The sequence below is a fragment of the Nerophis lumbriciformis genome, linkage group LG08 (assembly GCF_033978685.3).
Source record: "Nerophis lumbriciformis linkage group LG08, RoL_Nlum_v2.1, whole genome shotgun sequence".
Classification (NCBI taxonomy): Eukaryota; Metazoa; Chordata; class Actinopteri; order Syngnathiformes; family Syngnathidae; genus Nerophis; species Nerophis lumbriciformis.
The window spans coordinates 11,023,925-11,043,332 of NC_084555.2; the positions used below are offsets into that span (position 1 = coordinate 11,023,925).

Below are 19,408 nucleotides of genomic sequence, written 5' to 3' on the forward strand. Positions count from 1 at the left end.
ATCACTATATAGCGATAGAATTAAAACTTCTATTGTCGGCCAAAATGATTAGATGTTTGGTGTTTTTTTCGGACATGCATACAATTACTATGTAATACATCACATCTTTCAGTTGTTTCATTACAGCATGTCTAAAAAGGATTAGGAAGAAGCAGAGCTTATTTAATTTGACCGCTTTTTGAATCATAGCAGTTTTATCCCATTTGTCTGTTCTCTAAATACACGAGTTAATAAGTGAAGTGTAATATATATATATAACATTTTTTTTGTTGGACAGAGCTAGAATGTGCCAACATGCATTATCACTATTATATATTAGACCCATTATCTACATATTTAAGTTACATTTAAACCAGTGTGGGTGGAACTGGGAGCAAGTGGGCAAAGTGTCTTGCTTGAGGACACAACTGCAGTGACTAGGATGGCAGAAGCGGGAATTGAACCTGGAACCCTCAAGTTGCTGGCACGGCCTCTCTACCAACTGAGCCACATCGCCCCATAAATAAATATACAATGAGAAATTAAATCATTATATACATATATAAACAATTATTAAATGAGTCACCTTTGCCGACATACTTAGCAGTGTAGCCACTGAAAGGCATGTCTTAAACATGACCTAATGGGTGTAATCTTGTTAGCATGAATTCTAGTGTTATTTATCAGCAGATATTGCACAATTATTTTTGTGTTATTGTTGTTCCAAACAGCTGCAGGAATTCTAGTGGTATTTATCAGCAAATATCGCACAATTACTTTGTGTCATTGTTGTTCCATACAGCTATTGTGCATCACGTCCACCTTGTGAGAACTTGTTACGGTTCATCTATAGTGTGTCATGTGCCCACTTGTGTTGTGCATGGTGTGAATGACATGCTCCATAAGTTGGGAGGGGTTTACAGTTACAATACAAAGAAACATGTTTATTATTGTGGATGTATTTTGCAACTGCAATGCTTCACAATGAGAGCTGTTGCTAATATTTTCTTACATTACAAGCTGGAAGCTACATAAGCAGAGCTTTATTTTATGTCCTTACCCAGTATTTGTTAACTGTGATAAAACAAATAGACCAAAACATCAGGGAGCTATGTATTACATTTTTCATATAATGCTCAGGAAGTTATATATTACATTTTTCATATAATGCTGTCAAATGTCCAAATTCAATGAGGATATATGGAAAAAATACCTATCTATGTTGTTTAGATGTGGTGAACTGTTAATACTGTTGAGTCATATTTAAGAGACAGGAGACAAGCACATGTTTATTGACCAAAAGAGAAAACCACAGTAGTGCTTTGCTGTTGCACTTGAATTTGTCACAGTACAGCACACAGTCAACTAAAATAATCCAGAATTAATTAAGAGAATATAACAACAGGCAGACTTGATGTTCCCATAAAACCAGCTTTAATTAAAGTTGGGCACTAGCAAGTATCATGGCTTTCTAACACCTCCTGAATCTTTGGATTTTTGTTTTTACGGATCTCCTGCGGTCACACATTTTTGTAATCATGCACAAGGACACATTTTTATATCCTGACATTTATAGATTTTTTTCTTTTTTTAAATAAAAAGATAATTCTATATCATTAAGTACAGCTGGTGTATTGGTTATTTTTTCAAAATATATTGTAAATATACAATTACTTTCACTCTGACATTATATAGTTCCTTAGATCGACGATAGAACATGTAAAACAACATTCTGCTGTCCTATTTTCCTAAAACTATTGCTGATGCGTTCTCTACTCAGCAGCAGTGGTCGTCGCAGTACAGTAGTGAGTGCGTAAACACTAACACAAGAACGTAGCCCGAAGAAAGAGCATTTCTGCGAAGAGAAGGACGACGATTGTGAGAGTCGAGGGAAACACGAGGAATGCTTTGACTTGAATGTCTATATGTTAGGTACTTTTGATTGTCATTCAGCTGTAACGTTAGTCAATCGTTTGGTTAGCGCACCTTCTCCCCCCACTTTTTTACTTTTTTTTTTACATTCATGCACTTTTGTTAATTACTGTTCATTTCAGGTAGATTTTTGGCAGAAACACATCCTCACCCAGGAAATCAACACTGCATTAAGCTAAAAGGTCCAGGATGTGGAATAAAATGGTTGTGGGGTCAAATATTGCAATTGCTGTTGAATTAGTTACCCTTGAGCTGTAAACCTGCAGCGATCCCGACATTTAGCAACAATAGCAGCAAGTGACATTGAGACTCCGCAAGCGTAAGTTTGTTAGTTTTCCCGATGCATTTGCAGACCGACAACTCACAGAACATCGTAGTATTGCAAACAAGATAACAACATGTGAGCAACAATAAGCCTGTGTAGGTCCACTAACTGAAGCTGTAGTGACGTGCTCGCAGCACGATGACAATGAACAGGGGCAGAATTAGCAAGGGATCTGAAGTGTACCGGGTAGGGGAGGGACCTTGTTGAACCTGAGGACTTGTGGATGAGTGTATAGGCAGTGTAGAATAAGGGAGGAGTCTTTGTGAAGCTCAGACGGGATGGGGTTACAGATTCGAACGGTGCCGGGGGTGAGGGATCCTCTCCCATTGCGAACTCCGTTAGCGACGCTCTAGGAACCAGATCTCGTTGTGGCGCTGGCTGTGCGCCGGGTTGGTGTAGCCGGCCACTATGAAGGAGTCGTTGACGCACACACCAGGAGACTCAAGCAGCTCAGCCATGCCGTTTATCTGATTGATGATGGTCAGCTCGTTGGTGGGGCCGGTGAAGGATCTGCAAGAGGAGGCATGTAGATGAACGCAGCGTCCTGCGTGTGTTAAGAGGATATTTACTAGGGATCTTCCTATCAGGGATTTATGCTGCCGATTCCGATCGGCCAATACCAATACTGAGCAATTTCTTAACTGTAAATGTTTCTATGTATTTATTGTGAGTGCTATTGGCATTGTAATAATATCAGCACATATTTTAGTTACGGCCCTGTTCTGTTTTATTACATTCAATTGTTTGAGCTAAACAAATTTGTTAGTAATTTTCTTTTTTGCCCTCAAATTCCTCATGTGTCCAGTAGAGCTGCGAATCTTTGGGCACCACACGATTCGATTCTTGGGAATCGATTTTCGATTCAAAATCTATACTTTTTTAATAAACATTGGATGCCAGTTCTATGATTAACTACATTTCTCCATAAAATAGATAAACGGTTCTGATAAATTTTTATATTACTCAAAAGAAAACTGGTTTTGTTTAATAAATTGCTTCTCAAACAGAGTCTTGTTCACGAGTGAGGGAAGAGTGGATCATGAGATCGACAGGCGGATCGGTGCGGCGTCTTCAGTAATGCGGACGCTGTATCGATCCGTTGTGGTAAAGAAGGAGCTGAGCCGGAAGGCAAAGCTCTCAATTTACCGGTCGATCTACGTTCCCATCCTCACCTATGGTCATGAGCTTTGGGTTATGACGGAAAGGACAAGATCACGGGTACAAGCGGCCGAAATGAGTTTCCTCCGCCGGGTGGCGGGGCTCTCCCTTAGAGATAGGGTGAGAAGCTCTGCCATCCGGGGGGAGCTCAAAGTAAAGCCGCTGCTCCTCCACATCGAGAGGAGCCAGATGAGGTGGTTCGAGCATCTGGTCAGGATGCCACCCGAACGCCTCCCTAGGGAGGTGTTTAGGGCACCTCCGACCGGTAGGAGGCCACGGGGAAGACCCAGGACACTTTGGAAAGACTATGTCGCCCGGCTGGCCTGGGAACGCCTCGGGATCCCCCGGGAAGAGCTGGACGAAGTGGCTGGGGAGAGGGAAGTCTGGGCTTCTCTGCTTAGGCTGCTGCCCCCGCGACCCGACCTTGGATAAGCGGAAGAAGATGGATGGATGGATGGATGGATGGGCTTCTCAAACATTTAATATAGTCAAATACAAATAAGGCAACAAGAGAAGTATCCAACACTTCTCTTTTCTAAAGTAAATCTGTACAGCAAATATGGGCATCTACATTGACAATATGATTTTCCTGAATGGCTGGACAAAACAGATTAAAACAATTTAAAAATCGATGTTATTTTTTTAAATTGTTTGAGAATCGTTATAAATAACAATCGAGATTAATTTGAACATCGATTTTTTTCGCACCCCTGGTGTCCAGAGGGTATTCTCTGATTTTGTAAACATTAAAATATCGAAGTAATCACTCCAGTATCCATCATACTCTTGATATTACCTTTGGTATCGACACTACCAATTTATGAATCGAGCCGTCCTCTTGTGTCTGTTATGTACTGACTACGACAAAGCTGACACATCAAAAGTTGTTCTAACATCATCTGTTATTGATCTACTTGTTAATTTCCTGCTAATAACCACTTTCTTTCTGCTGTAACAAGATTCCAGCTACACGTCTTATGCTTTACTAAGCACTTATTTCTTGAAGTTGTTTCGAGCTATCTTAGTGAGACTGCGGCAATGCTGACACTAACAGTTGTTGCATTATCCTCTCTCTAACTCTTACTAATCTATTTGTTAATTTCCTGGTAATTATTGCTGTCTTTCTTTAACGAGGTTCCAGCTACACTTCCTAAGCTTTAATAGGCACTTACTTTTTTGTGTTGTTTCTAGCTATCTTAGTGGCTAGCTTAACTATCAGCATGTCTGCTCCTGCTTGTTCACGGTGTTTAAGATGTTTAGCCTCGTCCTAATATTAACAAGTGCAGTTAATTTGCTGTAATGGAGGTTATTATTGTTAACTTAGGAGCGTCTCTCCTTGGTCTATGAAGATAAGACAATTTGCTGCTAGCTTGCCAGCCGGTGGACTGCTAAAAGTGTGTTTATGCTCGGCATTGAAAAACATTCATCCGCAATGGCGATCACATACTTTTCCAAGAAAATCAGCTGATTGGTGACTTCCCTACTGGTGACTTCCCTACTATTTCAACATTTATTTGCTCACCTAGTGTACACAATGGCGGCAGGCCAGACCTCAATGACGATTTCGCTGTCCTGAGGTTGCGGAGGCTGAGCCTGGTGTTCCGTGGGCAAGTAGTACGCCACGGTCACTTCCTGAGAGATGGCCGAGTGGTTCTCGTTTGTGCGCACCACCGTCAGGACAGGCAGCGACATACCCAGGTAGTCACCTAAACATGAGAAATAAGATGATGTTCATAATAAACCAAATGCAGCCCAGTAGTTGTATGGATGGACAATCATTTAAGTGTTAACTCCAACTTTTCACACCAAGTTCAAAGATTATAAAACAATCAATGATTATTTATAGTGATTATTGCCTTTTATCACAAATGTCTCAAAGGGCTACACAAACCACAACGATATCCTCGGATCTGATCAGTCCCACCTCAAAAATACTTACAAACTCAATTTTTCTGGGGGCTGTATAAAGTATTCCCTTCAGAACTTTAACCACATGACTACATTTGTTAACTACTTTTACCAGCAGCTATATTGACCCTTAGCTATGGTGGGCCTCTGGTCATAAAAAAAGTAAAATTGAACGTAAACATTCTATATTTTGACACCGTAATTCCCCAAGAGAGACACTTGCTTACAGGATGTTGCTCTTTGTTTGGCACAATGTGTGTTTGTTGTGCTGTCTTTCTTGTGTTTAGCATGGTTATTGTATAAGTGGGATTCAAATGTGCCATAATATACTGTATTTACTAGTTTCCCATAGGGAGGATGGGCCACAGTTACACGAAACTATGAAGTAAAGTAAAGGGCCACAAAAATGGGCCGCAAGTTTGAAACGGTGGAACAGGGGTTAGTGCATGTGCATCACAATAACAAGGTCCTGTGTGTCTTTCTGTGTGGAGTTTGCATGTTCTCCCTGTGACGCTGTGGGTTCCCTCCGGGTACTCCGGCTTCCTCACACCTCCAAAGACATGCACTTGGGGATAGGTTGATTGGCAACACTACATTGGGACGAGTGTGTGAATGTTGTCTGTGTTGGCCCTGCGATGAGGTAGCGACTTATCCAGGGTGTACCCTGCCTTCTGCCCAAATGCAGCTGGGATAGGCTGCAGCCACCCCCGCGACCCCAAGAGGGGCAAGCGGTAGAAAATGTATGGATCGATGGATGGATGTTAGTTTTTGAAACCCCTGCTTTAGATGTACCACCATTTTTTCTACTTTTACAATTGTGTTTTGAATATGATAGGTGGCTTATGAGGTTTAACAATAATATTTCAGGAAAATTACATCTGAATTTGAATTACCTTGCAGCAAATGTTTGGGTAATACATGCATTCATTATTTATAAAGTCATTATTGTTACTACACTCAAGCTCCATCTGTTTGTACGCAGAAACACCAGGATTGTTTTTTAAATTATAGAATAACATTTTTATAATAATTATTATATTTTATACTGTGATTGTATTTTTCTTTTTTGTAATAGTTTATATATTGTATTTATGGGCATTTGACTACATTGGCTTGATTGACCATGAGGAAAATGAATAATTAATTCATGGGATAAGAGTTTCAAAATAAAGTATTGTTATATATGTAGATATTTATATATATATATATTTAAAGTATATAGTTTTATAATTTATTTTAAAAATTGTCTCATCTTCCTGTTAACCATAAGATAGTTAAACCACCTCCACATTTGGATACTGTATTACTTTATTGAATTTGGATGATTGTATGGTACTAACCAGCAGAGGCTCTGTTCATTTGGTCTAAACTACTATGTTGTCTAAAGAATTAAAAACATCAACACTTAACAATACAGTTCTTCTAGGCAGCATTATATTGCTCAGTACAACACTGGCACAGGAACAAGGGTTGAAACCATTTGGAGATTCTCTCACCACAATAATTAATTCTCTCAAAGGTCAATCAAGCTAATGTTGTAAAATTTCCAGCCCTGGCTTTAAACATTACCTAAAGAGTTCTGCTTGCAGATGTATCTCATTATCTTCATGAAACCATAGCAGATGCTCTGCTCATATGTGTCCTCGCGCATCTTGATGCAAGCCCAGTGGCCCTTCTCATAATGGCGCTTGTCATACAGCAGCTCCCCGCACTGAAAAGGCACACCACCAGAACAGTTGTTAATGGGTCAATATTTAACAAAGAGTTGCCACATGTCTATAAAAGACCTCTGGAGACATAAAACGCCTATTCCAAATATGGACCATCCAGTCATTTTTTATTTATTTAAAAGTGTGTTAGGTGGAAATGTACTAGGACAAGTTGGTCTTGATGCTTCGAGCAGCAACATCACTTCTTTGAGCCCCTTACAGCATTAAGCCCTTTGACACCTTTAATGTTAGGTTTAAAGTCCCGTCCTTTTATTGTGCGAAATACCGTACTGACCTGAATATAAGACGACCGCTCTTTCTAAGACCCGCTTTTTGGACAAAATCAAAGACAACATTTTCTGTACAAAAATTATTTGCTTTTTGACAAACACATTTGCATCATTTTCACCCAACTTTTTTCTTGCATCATTTGTTCAGGTTATTTGTGCATGTGAGTGACGGAGAAAAGCTCAGACTGCGTTTGTTTGGTTTTAAATGTCAAGACTATTTCAGATTTGTGTTTCCCTCCGTCTTATATGCAACATAACTTACATTCGTATCCAAGGTTATTGTTAGGGATGTAACAATATAAACATTTTACATCACAATTATCGCGACCAAATGATCATGCTTATCATTATCATGTATTGCTGAATGTACTCAAAAGTACTTTAACACACACTGAAGGTCTTTTAACCAAGTTTTATTTTAATATTTTAAGAAAATATATAAAATAGACAAACAAAATACTTTATTGGCAGAAAAAACAATGTTGTGGCTTCTTTAGAGCCAAAACATTTGTATTAGAGTATTTGAATGTGTTTATCTTCTTTAATATACATTTTTTATAATTATTAATCTTAACATTTTTACACCAAACAATATGTTACAAAAATCTGTTTAAATTGTGTTGAATCGAAAATAAAATTGCCACCCCAAAAATGTTAATCTTGTAAGGTTCACATCCTTATACGTTAGTTAATGTCTCTTGTATTCATGTTAGCATTTAAGCTAGCACCAGCCAGTCTGCGTTTGGACTAATTAACTCAAGTTAAACCCGACTAACGATGTCTCTTGTATTCATGTTAGCATTTAAGCTAGCGCTAGCCAGTCTGTGTTTAGACTAATTAACTCAAGTTAAACCAACTAGCGAACTATTGTCCATGAAGGGTTTGAATGTCTTACTATAGTCAAAGCATGATCACTTTGGAGAATAATGTAGTTGTTAGTGCACTTGAGAATTTTCAAAAATTACAGTTTTAAACAGGAAAATAGGTTTTTTTTACATGTAGTGATTGTAACAAAAGTCTGATGCATGTACCTTTTCTTTCTGTGAAAGGAGGGTGAAAGGGATGTGTTCTCTGTTACTGCGACCGTTGTTGTTAGAGGTCAGCTGTTGAATAGGTTCTGCCATTTCTGTCAAAAAATAACGAGCAAAACAATGCATGGTTAGTTGAAAGCACGTACAATTGTATTGTGTGTCATATGATTGGCTCGTACCAAGTCTGGGTCTACTGCTTTGACAAAAATGTCAGTCTTTCTCTAGTACTTTTACAACATCCGATGAGCTTTAACATTCCCAGTTGACATGTGTGCTAGTAGTGGGGGTGTGAGAAGGCCGCCAGATGGGTAGAGTGCTGTGCCAAGATGCCACATAGTGATGTTTATTAGAGGTGATGGTGAGAACACTATGATTAAAAGCTGCCCGCTGTCAACTATATAGACCTATTAACACAGTGGCTTCATGCAGTAAATGCATCTTCTGGAAAACACTTTTGTTGAACCTATTTACGACAAATCAAATGCGTGATGACTGTCAAGTAGAAGTCCATCAACTGAAATTAAATGGGCTGATGTGAAATGCAAGGCTTTACACACATTCAGTCAAATCTCAAACGATGAGAGGTTTATAACTGGGGCACATGGATCTGTGGTGTTTAAGACTACCAAACAAAGCCGCTACATGTACCAACTAACTGGGGTAGTCACACAATTTCAGTGCAGACACACACTCACACAGGTTAATCTAATGCCGTCAGCAGTCAAAACACATGCTTTGGTTCTTCGGCTTAAGAGAGTAAAGCTAAAGTCACAGTTAAGCTGATGTTCAATTTACAGATGAGTCACACTGTTTGAAAAAAAAGAAGAAAAAAAAAAAAAAGCAATTTTGTACCAACCGACAAAGACAATTGTATTCCCCTATTGGTCTTTTTTTTTTTTTTTTACTTGTACTATTGTATTTTTGGGTGGGTCATCATGGGGCCAGCAATGGGAGACAACAGCCCTAATTGCCCCTCTGCCAAACATTTAAATCAAAGCAAAGAAAGTTTTGCCTGTGTCCTCTGCACTGTAATTAAGTGCAGGATTTAGCAGTGACCATGCAGCAGTCCTCACTAGGTAGCTAATCTCTCCAGCAAGCCATTTGGTGCTAAATCCTCATTAGTGCAAAAGGAGGAACATGTGCAGTGTCTGTTGAGTCTGTTTTAGTTTAGGACTGACCCATGGTATCACGGTATCAATATTTCCGAAGATTGATCGATACAATAAGAAGCTGTTAAATACTATATTTTGGCCTCACCTTTAAGGCTTATTAAACTGTGGGCAGATCACAAAACGCTAAATACCAATGTGGCCACAAATACATTTAGACCGTTTCAACAGATTTGGTGCTACCTGCACTAAATTGGCCCTAGTGTGTATCTGTGTTGGCCCTGCGATGAGGTGGTGATTTGTCAAGGGTGTACCCTGTGTCCCGTTCGAGTGCAACAGGGATAGGCTCCATCCCCCCGCAACCCTGAGAGGGACAAGCAGTAGATGGTGGATGAATGGATGTTATGTTTATGCAGAGACTCTTATTTTTTAACTTTTTTACACGAAAGTGCCACTTCTGGTTTTGACCCTGAGAGTGAAAAGCAGTAGATGATGGATGGATGAATGAATGTTACATGTATGCACTTTTTTGCACAGACTCATTTTGAAACTTGTTTACATTGAAAGTGTCACTTCTAGTTGTGCTTATGTTACAATCTGTGTTTTTTTTACCAGTGCAGAAGTAACAGGTGTTAGTCAGGTGTTAGTCTTCTCTTAAGTGTTTGTGAAATTTTAATACAGTTCTGAGAGTTGTGCTTGTTTAGTAAATAAATAGCATCTGACTGCTAACCGAATTAGCTATTATAGCTATTCTGCACATGTTCTAAAGTATTTTGTATCTGTTATGCCAGGGTTTTTTAACCATTTTGACCTTGAGGTCCAACTTTTCCATTACAGAGGGGCCCAGAGTCCAGTCAAGCATTAAAATGGAATTAGTGCTCTTACAGTACTCTTGATTTTAATCGTATTCAATAATTATTTCTAACCTACTTACAGTTTACAATCTTGTCAAATTACATAAATGCATGTGTTAATCACAAATATTATTAAGTCAACTACAAGAATGTAATGGCCTTTTCTCCAGAGAGAAATGGGATGACAATTTTCAATTCACTGTGATGAAGAAATTCAACCTAATGCGACATGACCACATCCTTGACAGCTTTTACAAATAGATCACATACAACCACATGACATAAAACTAACAATTATTTTTGTTATCCCATAGTTGCTCTGTCTGTCGATTATATAGATAAATCGGTAAAGAGCATTTTGGATTTCACCCACCCACCTAGTAAAATAAAGCACCATGCAATTATGAGTTGTAATGACTATGACATTTGTACCCTTCATAATATAGCAATTGCACATTTTGAGCTTGATCGATCAGTGTTGTTTTGCAATGATGCTATTGAACTGTGCATTTTTTTTTTTTTTTACACAAACCTGCTCAGTGCAATCAGACAATACAAGAGCGGTATCTAAAATTTTACACCACTGACCACGACCACTAGAATATTTAATATAATAACACATTGTGAAGTAAGCGCTTCTCAAAACAGAATATTATCTTTGTTGTTGACAAAGTTCTTGTATTGGATCACAACATTCATTAGTTACAGCAAAATCAAAGGAGAGGTGAGCTTGTGCTATTTATGTTGTACTTTATTAATAAAGCAGATCACTTAAACTGCGGTCAGTTGTGATATTTTGTGGTAGTTGAACTATATAAAACAATTAAAAGTTTATGCATTGGAGCTACTCAAAATCTACTGGTAGATGGAGGAAGACCAATTCACTTGATTGTACCCACTGTTTGATTAAGACACTGGACAGGCTATAATGGGTTTAATGAAGGGTGTGGCGCGGTTGGGAGCGTGGCCGTGCCAGCAACCTGAGGGTTCCTGGTTCCATTCCCTCCTACCAACCTAGTGACACCCTTGAGCAAGACACTTCACCCTTGCTCTTGATGGGTTGTGGTTAGCGCCTTGCATGGCAGCTCCCGCCATCAGTGTGTAAATAGTGTCAAAGCGCTTTGAGTACCTTGAAGGTAGAAAAGCGCTATACAAGTATAACCCATTTACCATTCAATTAAGTAAAATGTCTGTAGATTGATCCCTGCCATAGTTATCCACAAAAGTTGAATCTACTCTTCTAATTCAACTTTAAACCAAATTATTCTTTAGTTCTGACTTGTTTGATTCTAAACTTTGCCGTCTTTAACTACAAAGCGTCCCGCTGTGTCAATTAAATTAGGTCCCATGCGACTGTTTTTTAGTGAAAATTAATCACCTATTTCTAAAGGCTGTATTTGGGTATTTTATATTTTGAACATAATCAGAACACAATTAGAATCAACCGTTCAGAACCAAACAATGATTTTGGTTTAAAAAGTGAAACGTCTGTGAAGTGAAGTGAATTATATTTATATAGCGCTTTTTCTCTAGTGACTCAAAGCGCTTTACGTAGTGAAACCCAATATCTAAGTTACATTTAAACCAGTGTGGGTGGCACTGGGAGCAGGTGGGTAAAGTGTCTTGCCCAAGGACACAACGGCAGTGACTAGGATGGCGGAAGCGGGTATCGAACCTGCAACCCTCAAGTTGCTGGCACGGCCGCTCTACCAACCGAGCTATGACTACAAGAACAGTCTAAAGTTGTCTCATTTAAACAGAGCAAATAAACAAACCATGACATTTTGATCACTTGTTTGTTTTATAATTCTGTAAAACAGTAGATGTGGGGTCTTTCTGTCTACTTTTAGATCCCATAATTGGAAGACACTTGTAGCCCTTTAATACTTCACTTTTTTTTAATCCACACTTTGGAACTACAGTAGGAGTTTGGCCTTAGAGGTAGTGCATTTGTTGTCCTGCTTGAAACTGGTTTATTTGTGTAGAAACGAGGTCATTGTTCATGACGAGAACAAGTTCAAGTCGTTCCACTTAACTTTAAAAAAAAACATGTCACATGTCTGTTTTGCCTGATCTTGCAAGATGTTACAACAAAAAGCTACAGCTAACCGTGGAAAAAATATACGTTTAATTGACTTGTACTGTAAAAAATGCTTTATTTTTTTACCGTTTGAAACTTCCACCTGGTGTCCCCTGGCTACGTCTTGCCAGTAATGCAGCAGTCGGTCGGAGCCTTCGTCCTCCTCCATGGTTTCGCCCTCCTCCAGACTGCCATTACCGGAGTCTGGCAGTTGGTCCTCCGAGAAGGACTCCAGGTCCTCCAGGGTGATCATGCCGGAGCTATCGGACCCGCCGTCGCCTCCACCGCCCCCGCCGCCGCCGCTCATCTGACAGCCACCTCGGTCCATTTCTTCCACCTACTTGTGACAAGCGCCTAAACTGTCCCGGTGTGTTCCTTTAAAACACGCAGTGCTGCCTGGTGAATATAATCTTACAATCCAATTTGGAGATTGTTTCCACTACTTCGCTGTTGCGCGTCCAGATTAAGAATCCGGCCACTCGTGGGTCAACACATCGGCCACTACGTAGCTGCATTCAGCCATTGTATTTGCAGCTTTTAAACTGTCGGCTAACGACCCTTATTCCCTCGGTATTGTGTAATTCTGTGCTAAAAGAGCGACACGGTAACCGGCTGTCTTCTCGTGAGTGTTTGACACTTACGGCAAACGCGATGTTTATAGCAAGAAACAGCCAACCATGTGACGTTGCAGCCGCACCACGGCTACTCCTCGTCCTGCTGCTGCCGAGACGACAAATAGTGCCAAGTCCAAACAACACAGCCCGCTCTTTGATATCTTTTATTCATCAAAGCCACATAAAAGGAGGAACTATTGATGACTCCTGAAACCCATTAATAAAAAAAAGTAGCATTTTTTCAAATGTATTATTTATTTTATGTCATTTTTGGTCATACTAAAATGGTCTGTTTGCAAAATTTCAACGCAATCCAGGGTCAAAAGTACTGATCGGAACAGGGGGACTGACACCACCCAGCAGTGATGGCTCTAGCTTCAACATGAAGGTAGAGCCATCACACAGCCACTTCAACTATTGCCTTACCAGCTGGTCTCAGGCTGGTCAAAGCTAAAAAAACAAAAAAACATTGGAAATCTTGTACAAACAAGCAATTAAGGTTATGGATACAAAAAAAAACTAGGCACTATCATCACTGGGCCATTCTAAAAAAATACAGTATTTTAAACTGGCGGGACAGACTTCACACATTTGCAGACTTAAAACTGACCTATAAAGTACTGCATGAGTTGGCTCCAGATCCTCTGGCAGAGTTCATCAGCCAAAGAAACAGCCGTGAGCGTGTCACTCGAGGCTCTGTCAGAGGTGACTGTTATATTCCTCCGCGCAGGAGCCCTTTCAGTAAGGAGTGCAAATGTGTGGAACTCAGTACCTGAGTAGGTTAAACTGGTCACAACGTACAAGGCCTTCACAAAAAATTGAATATGTGGCTTATCAACGCATACAGCTGCCAGTACTAAAACATGAGCCTGTTTTGATGCTAAGATAAATGTTATGCTGTGATGTTGTATTTAATTTTTTATCGTATTGAATATGTATTGTGTGCTTTTTTTCTTTTTCTCTCTCTTTCTTTTCTTTTTTTTTTAATTGTAATTTTACTGCCTTTTTTTTACATCATGGCCAGGGGACTACAGATGAAAACTAGCCTTCTGGCCAGAGGTGGGTAGTAACGCGCTACATTTACTCCGTTACATCTACTTGAGTAACTTTTGGGATAAATTGTACTTCTAAGAGTAGTTTTAATGCAACTTACTTTTACTTTTACTTGAGTATATTTATAGAGAAGAAACGCTACTTTTACTCCGCTACTTTTACTCCGCTACTTTTATCTACATTCAGCTCGCTACTCGCTACTAATTTTTATCGATCTGTTAATGCACGCTTTGTTTGTTTTGGTCTGTCAGACAGACCTTCAAAGTGCCTGCCTTACTGGTGACGTTTCACTCCGTTCCACCAATAAAATGCAGTCACTAGTGACGTTTGACTCCGTTCCACCAATCAAATGCAGTCACTGGTGACGTTGGACCAATCAAACAGAGCCAGGCGGTCACATGACCTGACTTAAAGAAGTTGAAAAACTTATTGGGGTGTTACCATTTAGTGGTCAATTGTACGGAATAAGTACTGTACTGTGCAATCTACTAATACAAGTTTCAATCAATCAATCAAAAGTGTGAAGGAAAAAAGACACTTTTTTATTTCAAACGTACATCCCGTCACAAGCCTAAAGACTGACTGCACAGTTCCTGTCTTCACAATAAAAGTGCCGCTCCATCGCGCCTGCGCTTTCAAAATAAGAGTCTCCGAAAGCCAGCGCAAACAAGCTAGCAAGCCTCGGAATTTGCCGCCAATGTATTTCTTGTAAAGTGTGTGAAAACGAATATGGAAGCTGGACAAATAAGATACCAAAAACCAACCACTTTCATGTGGTATTAGACAGAAAGGAGGAACTTTTTTCCTCCTGCATTTGAAAACGTGGACGTTAAGCACTGCTGTCTGATTACAATCAATGCAAGTCATCAGAATCAAGTAATACACCAACTTATATTCTTGTCAACATGAAAGAAAGGAATCTATATGTGTTAAACATGCATGTATATTCATTAAAACACCTTTAACATGTAAACAAAAACGGCAAAATAAATAAATATAAATGATATACTGTATATATCAATGTATGTGTATATATGTATATATATATATATATATATATATATATATATATATATATGATATGTGTGTGTATGTTACTCATCAGTTACTCAGTACTTGAGTAGTTTTTTCACAACATACTTTTTACTTTTACTCAAGTAAATATTTGGGTGACTACTCATTACTTTTACTTGAGTAATAAATCTCTAAAGTAACAGTACTCTTACTTGAGTACAATTTCTGGCTACTCTACCCACCTCTGCTTCTGTGTTTTGTGAAATTGCATCGTCCTTTTTGAAATAAACTAATCTAATCTAATGAACCGTCCTTTAAATTTTAGACACATACATGTCCAAGTTTAAGTTGTTTATTGATTGCCTCCAAAATTAAGTTAATGTGAAGCTGCAGCATACAAAGGAAAACGGTATAGCTCGGTTGGTAGAGTAGCCGTGCCAGCAACTTGAGGGTTCCAGGTTTGATCCCCGCTTCTGCCATCCTGGTCCTTGTCCTTGGGCAGGACACTTTACCCACCTGCTCCCAGTGCCACTCACACTGGTTTAAAAAAATGTAACTTAGATATTGGGTTTTACCATGTAAACTGCTTGGAGTCACTAGAGAAAAGCGCTATATAAATATAATTCAATTTACTTCACAAAACAAAAGCAGCCATTTTTTAATGCAGGTCTTGTGTGCAGGTGTACCTAATGTTGTGACTGGGTACATCTATATAATGTTTATAAAGTTTATTTTTGACCTTGTCTGGAAAAAAAGAATAGCGGTGACAACTTAAAGCTCTATATATTCAAGCAGCTTACATTTTCAAAAGATAAATTATGAGACTTTTGGAGTGGGTGGGGTGTGGTTTCATTTGCAATCTGGGATCGCCTCCACAATCTTACAGACTGATTAAAAAAACCACCAGCACCACCCAGCACATAAATGTCCAAGTTGAAGTTGTTTATTGATTGCCTCCAAAATGAAGGTAATGTAAAGCTGCAGCACACAAAGGAAAACAAAAGCAGCTGTTTTTTAAAGCAGGCCTGAATCTGAGTGTGCAGGTGTACCTAATGTTGTGCCTGGGTAAATCTATTTAATGTTTATAAAGTTTATTATTGACCGCGTCTGGGGAAAAGATAGTGGTGACTACTTAAAGCTCTATATATTTAAGCAGCGTACATTTTCAAAAGGTAAATTATTATACTTTTGGAGTAGGTGGGGTGTAGTTTCATTTGCAAACTGGGATCGCCTCCACAATCTTACAGACTAATTAAAAAACGATATATATTACCTAGACCATTAAGAATTGTTTTAAAAGTAGATTAAAACATCATAGGCCCCCTTTTAACAAGCATCACAACTATACAGAACAAAGTAAGCACTTACTGTATTTTCCGGACGACAGAGCGCACCGGGATTTAAGCCTAAATTTTAGAAGAAAAAATTATTTTTCCGGAATATAGGGCCGCAGATATATACGTTGCGAAATTAGTTATTTACAAAGTAAGATTCTGAAAATGTACCCCGGCAGTAAAACGGCTGATCAAACAAAACCGAAGTCATCGTCATGGACCCACTAGCTGCGGAAGCTAGCTCTCCAATCAGCTAAACAGACTGAATACCTCCAAAGTGACATCTTGAGGAATTTGTGAAACTGAAACAATAACAAAATAATGCCGTTGTAAGTTAATAGTACTAACACAGACACTCGTAAATGTGTTAGCATATTAGCTAATGCTAACGATGCTGCCGTCATTACATTACGATAGCACATACAAATATGCATGAAAACACTCCTAAAGACATTACACATGGGACAATTTAGTAAGTATAAACTATTTTATTTATATTGTAAAACTTAGAAACATTGCTTGGAGTGATGCATGAAGAATCCATAAAAGTAGATTCACTATGGATAGCTATAAGCCTAAAAGACACTTCGGTTATAAAAAAAAAAAAAAATCACTGCCAGTAAATGCAAGGACACTGCAGCACCTGCAGTGAGCAAACTTGTCCAAAAGATGGCGCCATAACACAAACAGTAAAATTCCCTCTCAGTATTCTTGCATGTTTTTTTTTAATACAATTATTTTTATTATGGTCGCCAGAGAAGAAAAATCCATAAATCAAACGCTCCGTTTTATAAGCCGCAGGGTTCAACGTGTAGGACAAATGTAGCGGTTTATAATCCAGAATTCACGGTACTCCTCTAGCTTGATGCTAACCTATAATGAAAAAACACATAGACGGGCTATTGGAATTAGCATTACAATTGTGTTCATTATAACTTTTTATGTGCATTTAACAAATGAGATTTAACAAGAATGTTGATTGGCAACACTAAATTGGCCCTAGTGAATGAATGTGAGTGTGAATGTTGTCTATCTGTGTTAGCCCTGCGATGAGGTGGCGACTTGTCCGGGGTGTACCCCGCCTTCCGCCCGATTGCAGCTGAGATAGGCTCCAGTACCCCCCGCGACCCCGAAAGGGATAAGAGGTAGAATATGGATGGATGGATGGAAGGGTTGACATCAAACATCGTTTAATCATTTAAGTGCTGTGGAAATGAAGTAATGACTGCTGACTTGTTCCTCCTACTTATTGGCCATTCAGCACTAATTTGGTATGGATGTCTGTTGCGTCAAAACTTAAACTCATATTCACAAATACATTATGCAGGTGGAACAAGATTACCAGGAGAATTTTGTGTGTAGAAAAAAAAAAAAAAATAAACGACAAATGAAACGGACAAAGGAATATTTAACATCACTTTTATCTTTTATGAAAAGTCCTGTTGGCGATGAAGAAGGGAATGGTTACCTTTCGGGTTTTTCTACAAGTTCTTTTTTAATTCAAAATGTGTTAATTCAAGCCCCATGTTGGGTTACTTTGCAGTCAGTAATAAAACACATGGACTGACTCACCAACTCGTGAGATTCTTTGTTTGGGCACTAGATTCCACAAAACGATTCGTGACTACTACATTAGCAATGTTTAGCCATATAATAACCAAGACAAGAAAACGAAAACCGATTCATCCTAAATGTGGTGCGTATGAAAACAGAGGTACCACTATTTAGCTATAACTTCCAAGATAACAGGTGACCTATGCTATATCTGGTAGTCATACATGTTTCCATCACACGTCACTTGGACTTGAACACAAGTTTCAACCTTGTTTATGTAGCACTTTGCATACATTATATTGTGCATTACTAATTCAAAACCAAGGTAAAATGAATCACACACCACAACATCTTATGTTCAAATATGACAAAAAAAAATTATAATAAAATACAGTCAGAACAATACTATCTCACCTGCAAAAAGTACGGGGTATGTACAGTATTAGGTGCTATGTGTTTGTTAGCAGTGACAAGGTAACCACACAACCATGTACTACTGTATTTTACTTTTAAATAATACTTTTAGCTGCAGAAATATAAGTTCAGAACTCTTCAACATGCAGCATAGGTTATTGTATGACTTATGCACTGTATTTCCTTATAATGTATGGTCAACTGCAGAGAGTAATAGGTGTACAACTGAATTTTTATCGTCATGTGCATAGGATTTATAATTGTTGTTACTCAACTGCAATGAGTACCTGGTATTTTTTAGTTTATTGGCAGTGAAAAGGTTGTAACAGTACCGCCATGTGCAACAATATTTACATTTTTTTAAAATTTTTTTTCAAACAAAATCATCATGTTTCATTAGTTTTTTTACAGTTTGTTGTGTCATGTGGACCACAATGGAAACAAGCCTTTTGGCTTTTTGTGCCATCCATTTAGCTTTTTAAAGCATTACATGGATTCAATTCTTTAAGATGTCAATAAACTTCTCAATCAATCAATCAATGTGGACGGACAAACATCAATCCCTTATATTGTCAACTGCAGTGAGTAACAAGCGTTTACTATAAGTGAGTCTTTATTTGATTTGGCTGTCTTTACTTTTTAATACATTCTTATCGTTAATACAACTTTTCAATATTTTCTACTAAACCCCCCAAGTAAGAAGAAAACATTTTGCGCGCCCCCGAACTCTGCGCTACATCTATAAACACGACGATGTGTCTCAAAAAATTGTTTTGAAAACCCCTCTGCATAAAACTGTGTCCTTATTAACATTAAAGAAAAAAAAAAGAAGAAAATACATTGAAATCAACTTGCAACAAAAAAATACTTTCTTAATGTTGTTTTTAGTAACAGGAAATATTTAAAACTTAATAAATAATAATACATTCAAATTGATCAGCGACTTTAACTTAAGAGCACACTATATAAAACACAAACCTACACTTACGGTGTGGCGAAGTTGGGAGAGTGGCTGTGCCAGCAATCTGAGGGTTTCTGGTTCAATCCCCA

General features: G+C 38.5%; 2 protein-coding genes across 4 annotated transcripts in view; one reads left to right on the top strand and one right to left on the bottom strand.

The window, feature by feature from the left end:
• Window positions 1-19,408, top strand: part of fancm (FA complementation group M) — a 77,956-nt gene that overhangs the window by 10,163 nt on the left and 48,385 nt on the right. The window lies entirely within an intron of this gene.
• Window positions 1,256-13,034, bottom strand: soul3 (heme-binding protein soul3). The gene is made up of 5 exons (XM_061968264.2): window positions 12,463-13,034; window positions 8,333-8,427; window positions 6,872-7,013; window positions 4,917-5,100; window positions 1,256-2,746 (listed from the first exon to the last, which is right to left on the bottom strand). The coding sequence occupies exons 1-5, from the start codon at window positions 12,701-12,703 to the stop codon at window positions 2,575-2,577; spliced, it is 834 nt and encodes a 277-aa protein (XP_061824248.2). The 5' UTR covers window positions 12,704-13,034; the 3' UTR covers window positions 1,256-2,574.

What these genes read in the sequence shown, in the direction of transcription:
- soul3 (XM_061968264.2), bottom strand. Translation starts at nt 12,703, where the DNA reads ATGGACCGAGGTGGCTGTCAGATGAGCGGCGGCGGCGGGGGCGGTGGA. An exon ending in CCAGGTGGAAGTTTCAAACG is followed by an intron (nt 8,428 to 12,462) that starts GTAAAAAAATAA and finishes ATTTTTTGACAG; the next exon opens with AAATGGCAGAACCTATTCAA. An exon ending in GCCGCCATTGTGTACACTAG is followed by an intron (nt 2,747 to 4,916) that starts GTGAGCAAATAA and finishes CTCCTCTTGCAG; the next exon opens with ATCCTTCACCGGCCCCACCA.